We start from the raw sequence: 10,788 nt of genomic DNA, 5'->3' as shown, positions 1-10,788 counted from the left end.
TTTCCGAGATATGGGAGAACGACGAATTTCATTTATTCTATAAACTATCAAATACCAAGCCACAGCATGGGTAGAAATTGCTAGAGTTCATTAACGTCATCCGAGTGCATAAATTCTATTTCTTAGGTTTTCACTGAACACTGAAAAAAGTTAACCACATTACGACATTCGACCCATGTTCCTGGTCATGTATTGCTAAATATGACGACTCTATAGGTGCCGTGGCTTGAGAGCAGCAACGTGACAAACATCTGAAAAACTGACTATACATTCCCAATGAAAAAAAAGTATGATAAAATACACGATAGAAGTAGATTACGCAGCTAGTGTCAGAGAAGTGGATCCGAAATAATCTAAATGCAAAACGGATAACTATCGTACCCTATAGGACGTAACATATAAAATCTGCGAAAATAAAGTCAACTAATTTAACATCTCGGAAATCAGTAAAATCTAGACTAAATTCTATACATTTTACACCCTGATCTTTTAAGCCATATTAAGTGTATATATAAAGAGGATTTAGGTATTTTAGAAGTCGATGCTGGATATAGGGATTAGCCTGCTCGCAGCTAGATCAGTGCAGCGCTGTTTTTCACGACAAGCGCTCGACGAGATAATCCGCTAAATGTGCGAAAACCGAATGACACAAAGAGTAAGCAGCACAGTTTCAAAAGCGAAATATACTGTTTGAAGAATGATGAAAAAAAATGAAAGTATTGCGTATCTATGGGGACCTGGTCCTACAGGTCATAGCCAAAAATAAAAAACTATCTTCAGTTCAACCATTGTAAAAAATATTTGTGACGCTATAGGTTTTATCATACGTAAGTACGTTAGCAATGTTTTCTGAATCTGAATGATATAGCCCCCAGATAGCCATCTTTATGTTATTGTATATATATATATGTTCTATTAAGCCTAAGTAGTCTTCGGGGAAAGCGCGCGCGTAAGTGGTGTGGAGTCACACGCGAACCCCAGTGACGACGGCGCCGAGTCATATCGAGAAACGTCACCGTGCAGATGTTATCGTTTTTCGTCCGGGCTTTTATCGCTACATTCATCAGTACATAAAATCACGATTTTCAGCGTAATACACGCGAAACGAACAGTTTCTTTCGCGCGCGGACACCAACCAGGCACAGCGATGCCTTCGTCGTGCGCGGTTTGAGACAGCGTTTATCATTCTTCATTGGACACTTTATCAACCAACTTGTACTCAGCTTCGAGCTAGTAAAACACACGGACAACATATATGTACACATTGAATTTCATATCGATGAAATCGCCGATTAGTTCTACGTATGCGCCTAAAATGATGGCTTCTTCAACTCGAACCACGCATTACGCGGAACGCCATCTATATTCTACGAGATACACTACACGCACGAATTCACAGACGATCGTTTTTTTAGTTTTTAATAACTTATACATATATTTTTTACATATATATATATATATATATATATATATATACGATATATACACATACAGGTCACTGGTTACCCGAGATCACAAATGACGATGATGATGACAATGAAGTTGATGACATAATAAATATTATTATCTCTTTGAAATGAAACGAATGTCAAGTAGTCAAGGCTGTTCGATGGTCCGGGGGACCGCAGCTGACCACTGATAAATCCGTAAGTTGCGGCGGCCGCAGGTCCGTCGTGTCCGTTAAACGCATTTTAGTGTTCGGTAATTTGTGTTCCTTTTTCCATTTCATGCGTCGATTTTGGAACCATATTTTTACTTGTCGCTCGGACAACGTGAGTAAGTGCGCGATTTCGATCCTCCGTCGGCGAGTTAGGTAACGGTTGTAATGGAATTCTTTTTCGAGTTCTAAAATTTGATGGCGAGTATAGGCGGTTCGCGTTCTCTTACTGTGGCCGTCTGAAAACAAAAAATAAAATGAATGACAACATTTTAGATACACGTATCGAATTCCTTTAATAAACCCTCGGAATTTGGATTTTGTTGGGGCTCGAACCCTTGAGGCGAGCGATTTTTTCTTTCTAGCCTCTGACGTAAGAAGTTCAAGGAAACATGAAACGTATTCATAACTGATAATGCCCATAGTGTTGCTCGGTATATGATTTTAAAATTTGTCACACAAATCGTGATGATCATTGAACTGACTTAACCGGAAAATAGTTTATTTGTGAAAAAGCGCGTCTGTAGTGTCATGACGAGCGGGCACAAAAAAAGATTGCACCGACGGATAGATGATAAACCGTCTACGGGGGATAGATAGTATTTTCAGGACAAATAATGAATCACCGGGGATTCAAGCATGGCCATACTCGATGATAATTAATTACGTGATCTCGTGTCGCGATCTCATTGATGTGGTTACTAACACGGTTCGTGCTGTGCACACAATGATAATCACCGAAAACACGAGAACATAAGTCGCCAACTAACGGATCATCATTCGTTACTATTATCCTCGTCCCGTTGTCAGTCGGTGACAATGTATCGTGACGTCATCCTTTGATCGGTTTGGCTACAGATTTACCGGCGGGAAGGTAATTCACTAAATGGAGCCCTCCGAATTCAATAGGAGACAGTGGGAGGGGTTAATCCTTCGGGGAATTGTTAAAGAACTTATTTTGGCAGTTAGAGTTTTATTTGCAAAAAATGTAATTCAGCACATGGTATAAACCCTCATTACCAAAGAAGACGGTGGATGGGGTCAATCCTTCTGGGCCGAACTATTATATACCTTGTTTTTCGTTTGGATGGGGTGAAATGTTAACATTAGTCAAGTACATTTATTAGGGCTTCACCGCCGAATGTGGAGCCTAATGCGAAGACCCGCAGGCAAAGCATACAATGACCTATGATATTTTTCAAAGACTCAGTTCCACAGTTTTGAGTTATAAATTGACTCGAGAGTTAATTCGTTGAAAATGAACCAACTTTATTCAATTCAGAGAGTTAATTCTAACTCACAACCAGGTCACTACCATGGGTTCTTTATATCGATATGACCATCTCCCGTTGAGATCTTGTAGTACATGAGTGATCTCGCTGCAGGCCGAGATATCTCGTGACGATAAGCTCATAATATCAGCATTTTTTCACACGTCTGCGAGAAAGCAACTATTGTTGCGGGACCATAATCTGCTCGTGATCGTATCGTATACAACTGGCGCATGCCAACACAGCCCATAGATCTGGATAGATGATTCCGTTAATAAGGAAACGATCAAAGCTGCCGCCATCAAGAGTGCCGCTATTGTAGTATCGTCAACAGCTTGGCTCAACAAACCCGAGACCTATCAGCTTTATCAGTGCCGAAAGAAAATAAGACGCTAAAAATGAAGTTTCCAACCAGTCATTCAAGTTGCATGTGTGACAGTTTGGCCACGAATAGGGCCATCATCGTGTATACATTATATACATAGAAATAAACAGCTTTGGTTTCCATTGACAAAGTGACTGCCTATATTTCGATTGCAGAAAAAAACATAACAATATCACGAAGAAAAAAACAAGGAGGCATCGACGTTTCAACCAATTCTGCGAGTCATTGTCAACAAAGTCTTGCAAATAGCTCATAAAGTTGAGTGGAAACGTAAAAGCTCTGTTAGCTTTCCTTGATAATTGTCGAAATTTTTCTCTTCATGATTAGTCCAAGGTTGAAATAGTTCCACTGTTCCGCGATTGACTTTAATTATCCGATCAGAAAACGACGGTAAGCGAAACTATAGAATGTCCGACCATGTTTACATGATCGAGATCGTGCAAAACTGTATTGTGGCTATCAATGGCCAGATCTTAGAACGAGCCTTAATTTCATGCACGTATTTCAAATATTGAGTCATTATGATTAAAATTGAAGAAGACAAAACCACGACAAGGGACCGTTAGACCACGAATTGAACCTCGCCCAATTAGCACGCAAAGAAGGCATTAATAATCTGACATATAATCCGACTTCGTCCATTTGTTTTCGAAAGCTGCATTGTAAAATTCGAAATCGTGCGTCTGAAATTGTTAAATTCCGTAAGTCACTAATCATCGCGCAGTCCACAGAAGACATTGTGCGCCTGTCGGTTGGACATTTGTCATACGACCAGAAGCAGTGCTAGATAAACATGCTTGTTATTCACGATCTCATCGTAATTGTGGACGCAGAATCGGTTCGGTGTCAATTATTTCCCGTTTCAGAACAGTCCGGAAAACCGACGATATACTTCTGTATTCAGAAATGGAAAGTGCTTATTTATGAATATACCAGTTTATGAAATCTACAAAAGCGAAAATTAGGTTTTGTATTGTAATCGAGAAACGTGTGACCAAATTGCAATTTAGCTACAACACCAGATTTCTTATTGTCGCTTGCGCCAAACGATAAGATATATACGTTGCACGTAGAACGACGAAACAGATTGCAAAGTGTGAAATTTGAATTAATTTTACATTTATCAAGTAACGCTAGGCGAAAATACTAAATACATGTACTATAATATAACTTATCGTGCAGAAATACTGTCAAAACAACAATCGCGATTTGCATAGAAATATCGTCCAAAATTAATCATCACACCGACAATTCCGATTGGATCTGAATTTTGTATCGACTTTCAAATCGGGCATGAACGTGTGCAGCTCGCTAAATTGGAAACGATTCGGTCGAAACGATCAGGGGGCTGAGTTCTTGAAGTATTAATCAAAACACCCGGCGACACGAAATGACACAATATCTCGGGAACAGATTTCCTCGTTTCTTTTGATATCGTTGCCGTATGGGGTTGTTATGTACGTCTGACTGGGTCTTCTTAAAGCGGAGCTTGCGCCGACGTATAGCGGCGGCGCGGCGAACGCAGTGAAAAGTACTGCAACTTAACCACCCATGACTAGAACGGCGTGAAGCGTAACAGACTGTGTAGGCGTAATGATTATAACTCTATAATCCACATCAGGTTTGTCTCGTCCGCTGAAAAGTCTTTTCCTTCAAAATCTACAGCAAGGAATTTCGAGAATCATGCATTTTAGACCGATGTACTCAATATTACAGGAAACGCATGACAGATAGAGTTATGACATGGGAACAGTGTATCAAATTGCTCGTAAATGTAAATACGATTTCTTTTAATTGAATTAACGTCGACGACCTGATTTAATCTGTATTAGTTCCTGAGATGACCGGCGTCGTCGGTGATTTTTTACGATCACATGTCGACAGGTCTGAAGAGGTATCGTATAATGGGCCGGACACTGGACTTGAATTAAGCGCCGGTCGTCGTCGACAAATTGCTATTGTTCCGAGGGACTGAAATATTCATCATCGCATTAACGGGCGAGCCGTCGGTCAAGTGAAGATAACTCCTCGGGGATCGGGTCATCATAAAGGACACTTATCGAACCGGGGCTTAGACCGACCCACGCGTGATCTGAATAATCCCTTACTAATTATATCATTAATTATATTTTTGGAGGAAAACGTAAAAAAGTCCGGTGTCCGGTTATGGAAGTGACGTTACACAATCGAACAAAGGAGAGATTTGTGTCCTGTAGTGTTTTTTTCTACATTAAGTTGTTACGGAGATCCATAACTCAGTCATATCACGCGGGAATGACTCGCACATCTTCGGTTATTGAAAACTAACGTAACCGAAGTGAACGCATGCATCGACAGCCAGCCTTCTAACAGGTCGAAACCCCGGAAATAATCCACATGCGAAATCGACCTCAATTGAAAGACAATAATGTAACGACGGTTCAATAAGGGGTTTTTCGGTTAATCCGCGGCTTTTCAGCGCATTCCGAAATAAAAAATAATCGCCAATAGTCTAAGCCGCCGTTGACACTTTTCAAATATGGCGGAGCGAATATTTTCTTTGTTTGACGAAGAGTCGACGTGAACTAATATGAGAACTGTCCGATTTGACGCGGCTTCGGTGTAGAGAATCGTACTGATCAATCATGACGACATGTCACCAGAAGCAATTAAAGGATGTACGGAAAATACGTATAGCTTCAATTGTAAATTCATTTCGATCTCCCGAACGAGAAAAAATACACCTGTTGCCGCAGTGAAATGAGAGCCAGATTATCATCAATGAGGCTTTAAATACGTATCAAGAGTTCATGGCCTCGTGTGAATAACTAAATGTAAGTGTCAATTTAGTCTCGACAGCCACCGAACAGTATTCCCGAAGATGACTATTAGGATAAAGTAGAAAAGTCTTACGAGACTTTTTAGAATTTGTCTTTCTTTCATATTGTGGGATATGATCTTATATCGTTACAACGCAGACGGAGTGTTTCATTGATTTGAGGCTTCCCTTCCAGACGAATGACGTCAGCAGCGGGGATTCCTTAGTCTCTCGATGAATTCGGTATGACCCCGATGAGTTTTGGTCAAGCATGGCGTTAATCAATGGGTGAACGTGGCCGAATGGATGTGGTGGGACGATCTGAAAAGATCAGAGAAAGAGGTTCCGAGATCGAATCTTTGCGCGCAACCATATCGTTATAAGAAATCAAAATTTAGGGTGTATATATTTCTCAATGAAATGAAATTACATGGACACGTCAACCCACACACTCAACGTGCCACATACAAGATTAGGTTAGGTGAGGTGTAAATAAAATCTATGTTTTGAGAACATTTTTTTCTTGATTGAATCGATCGAAGAATGGACTCGCATATTGCCACCAAGTGTTGATTTTACCCGCCGAGTATTCCTATATCCAGGCACCTCGTGCTTAGAGAAAAGACGACGGAAAAATCCTCGCAACGACAAAAGCGGTTTATCAGACAAATCTACGCGGGCAATCGGATAATCCTAAAACCTGTGAATCTCATCCGACTCATAAATATTTAATGATGAAAATGTTGAATCAGCGACAATAATATCAACGCAATAACAGCGGAATCAATAATATCTCGGTGTAGTTGATATAGTTTATGGCCTCTTATCACGAGTTGTGTTATAGCTATACGTAGTGTAATACGTCTCTATTTTGTTTCTATATTGAAAGGGCGATTATTATTCTATTTCACGCTGCACGTGCGTGTATGCCCGAAAGGATTAAGATATCGTTTCTTCCAGTCGGTAATGTCTTCGAATTGCAGCTATAAATTCTTTAATTACATCACCCGGTGTTCGGGGTTATACGCGTCACTTTGTTGAACTTGATCGATATTTACAGTCGACTCCACTCGAGTCGGACCTTTTGGCACCGTAAAAATGTCTCCGAGTTTGCCGATATCCTTAGTTGGATATTATGTATTTCATTAATAATGTTCTAACGAAACATTCCGTAGAATATCCGAGTTGATCCGACTCGAGCGGAGTCTACTGTAATGGGTTGGTTCCATTAGGGTTATTGCGATGATCTGGCAATCCCACAAGACTATGGCTAACCCACAACGACGCTCGCAATGAAAAGTTGGGACTCTGACAACGCGAATTAAAAATGTGTTCAGTATTTCTGCAGCTTTCCTCCAGAGTATATACTGCACATTCCTGTAAATCAGGTCAGTATGAAACTACTGCGAGTGTTTCCAGCATTACGCAGGTATCACACGGAAGCTTTGATGTTCGGGAGGGTCATTCATCAACATCAAACCGCGTCAAACCTGTCAACAAGTTGCTGTCGACTTTCCCACGAACGATTAAAAGCATATACATATTTTTTCCACGTATATGTGCGCGGGTAATCGATATCAAGATCGGCGTTGGTGTGTTTTTGATAAACTGCAGGATCAGACCTCTCATATTCTGGGATCGTTTATGAGACGTTGATCTTTTAGCTTTTCAATCTGTCCCGGTGTATAACGGTACTAACAGATTAATGAGCCGGTCTTTCAATGGCCATTCCAGGCAATAAAATTATGATCATTTTACTCGTTGAATGGCTTACTGTGCTCGGGGATATTTTTTGGGTCAAGCGGTGTCATAACAAAGTTTGATGAGGTTATAATGAGCCTGCAATAAAACACTAATGTGGAAGCGTGTACAAGGCGGCTTTGCTTTGATGTTTCAACCGTGCACGTAGCGTACCGCCGCTCGGATCCCGGCGCCGCGCAAGACGTAAACAGAAGATGAGAAATCCGGAAATGGGAAATGTAAAGAGGGAGAGACGCACGGGATGGTGGCAATACGAGAATGCATCGCATCATTTGAGAAGAATGGACATTGAAAAAATCTAGTTCGCCGGTAGATGCTGAATGAAAGAATTGCGGTTGAATGACCCCCTATTATATAAAAATCCCACATTAAGAACGGAATATAGAGACCGAAATGTTTCCCTGAAGAGATTGGATTGTACATAAGCTTCACATTTTTGTCACAAGATTAGTATTCCCGAAGATGACTATCGGGACATAGTCGAAACGTTGAATTAACGATGGGAATGTAAACTTCAGTTAAGATGAATAAACTAATGGGTAAAAGTAACATTTCAGACTCAATTTCTTATTCTTAGTGTGGGATTTTTTTATGTCGTTGTTACAACACGGACAGAGTGTTTCGTCTTATGGTTATTACCCTCTATATTCCACGATATAACATATGGTGACATACGAAAATATCGGAAAACTATATGCAGCGCGGGGCAAGCCCGGTTAGTAGTCTGCATTCTATATATACCGAATAATAGATGATATGAATTCTATCTATGATCACGTCTCGAATTCGGATATCCAAAAAGACGTTTAAACTACCGTATTGTTACGTCATACCTACTACGTCATTTCGGGATACCACTACATCATCGACATCAATCAATATCGGGATCTGTCGTGCCTTATTGCGTTTTGATTGTCGATTATCCCGGATTGTCTGTGCCTTTTTCGTCGATAAAACAACAGCTGATTCGGAATCTTTTCACGTGGCGAACATATGATTCCAACATTTGCGCCAGCCTAATACCTTTTAAGCGTTATCATTATTATACCTTTTAAGCGTTAACCTATTCAAACGAACGTATGATACATATATATATATATATGCGATATTGAACCGTTAGAGTAAGTAAGAAAACCGGGTCCCGCTAATCCGTCGGCGACTGTCATCAACAATAATTACAGACCCCGAAAATGTCATAACGTACAGAGGCAGCTGCACACGGAGGACATTTTCATCCTTTCATCGGCAGATGTGACGAAAGTAAATTCTAAAATTAATGAGCTTGTTTACTCAACGCCAGGATAGAAAACTCCAAAAGAAGCAACAATGCAGATTTTAAAAATCCATTCAAGCCCTAAACTGCGTGGACCAAGTTTAAAAGCATTAACTACTAAATCCCAACAGCCGGCATTTCTGCGTTTCGTAGTTGCTGAGAAGGCGTTCAATCTTGAACAGTAACGAGAAAATGCGCAAACTTTTCAAACAGATTACTGGTAAAGAGTGTTATTCAAGCGAATCAGACCGTTGTGCATTTATGCTGTGTAGCAGAAAATGAATTCGATTTTAAATGCCCAATATTGAATGTAATTACAGCTGATAGTTCGGTGGTTTATAACAACCGCTGATTGCAGCTCCTGCGTAAAAGTCTTACTCACACAAGTCACCCGCATAGCACCGCCATTACACCAGCATCCCACTTACTCATGTACTCCACCAGTCCCAGTTTTACAAATAAATTTACAACAAATCGTAGGCTTAAAAAATACTGACAGTCTTCATTTCGTTATTCACTGGGGGTTAATTTCTTTCCGATTAAACGTTTTTTAATGATCTCGCTGTCGCGCATACAGCGTAACACAGCGGCCTCCGTCTGTGTATGCATCGTATATACCCAGCTATCAACTATGCATAAACGGGACAAAACAATGACACTATCTAAAACAAATTGTCATACATTTCGATGGTACCGATCAAGTACGTTTTTATAGCCTAGACGCGGTCCCGTCATTGTGTCGAAAGCCATTTGATGGGGGTGATTTACGATTATGGCCTCTGTAATTATGTAACTAGCTTCGAGGTGAAAAAATGCCCCAGTAAAATGTATTTTATGGCCCATAATGGACATAAATTTCCCCTGACGCGTGCGTTTGAACGTATAGAAGGCGATGGAGGTGCCAGGAGCACACATAAGGAACCGGGAGCCCTCGGTAAGAAGAGGTGTAGAAAAATCTTTACATACCTGAATTACCGGAGTGAACCTTGGTCATCCACGGGTAGATTACGGGTTGATTGCTACCCTGCACACACGACTGCGGATTTTGATTTTCCATGTTCATGCCGCCCATGGCCATGTTACAGTTCATCGACATACCGTCCGGTCCAGGCATCCTGGGCAGCCCGTTTAAACCGTGCATATAGCAGCCATAGTTGCCTGGCATCGCGCCGTACGAATCCTTCACATCCTCCTGATACTGGCCGCCTCCAACAACATTCTCCGCATGATGCGAATAGCTATACGGATTACTTTCCCCTTGTTGCCGAAAATACTCCGGTCCTTGATTATGGATATAGTTGTGGTGCGAATATTCTTCACTCGGTGGAAATTTAGGATCCGCGTACGGAGTAGAGTTCATCAAAAACCCACTCATGGTCATTAATTTTGACGGTATTGAGTAGGAATAATTTTTCTCTCTACTTGTCGTTGTCGAGTTAACATAACCACGCCCCCACATGTAGATTTACGTAGTCACGTGCATAAATCAACCAATGGAAACGATTAAATTTGACCCGAGCGCATCAATCACGCATTGACAGCTTTGACCTTCTTGAAACGCGCTTTTTGCGGCAAAACGAAGGTTAAGTGTAAGCGGCGCGCGACGAAAACAGTTAAATTTGCTTAAAATCCATCCGCAAACGT

The 10,788-nt window shown here is 40.9% G+C and overlaps 1 protein-coding gene across 1 annotated transcript; it reads right to left on the bottom strand.

Moving 5' to 3' along the window:
- Positions 1 to 1,511: 1,511 nt before the first annotated feature.
- On the bottom strand, positions 1,512 to 10,519 carry LOC141907256 (homeobox protein Hox-B4-like). The gene is made up of 2 exons (XM_074796848.1): positions 10,111 to 10,519; positions 1,512 to 1,896 (listed from the first exon to the last, which is right to left on the bottom strand). Exons 1-2 carry the CDS (start codon positions 10,517 to 10,519, stop codon positions 1,589 to 1,591), a joined length of 717 nt encoding a protein of 238 aa, XP_074652949.1. The 3' UTR covers positions 1,512 to 1,588.
- Between the last annotated feature and the right edge of the window lie 269 nt (positions 10,520 to 10,788).

Source organism: Tubulanus polymorphus, chromosome 6 (genome assembly GCF_964204645.1).
Source record: "Tubulanus polymorphus chromosome 6, tnTubPoly1.2, whole genome shotgun sequence".
NCBI lineage: Eukaryota > Metazoa > Nemertea > Palaeonemertea > Tubulaniformes > Tubulanidae > Tubulanus > Tubulanus polymorphus.
Note: the sequence above shows the minus strand (reverse complement) of the source record. Positions and strands in the feature narration are given on the sequence as shown.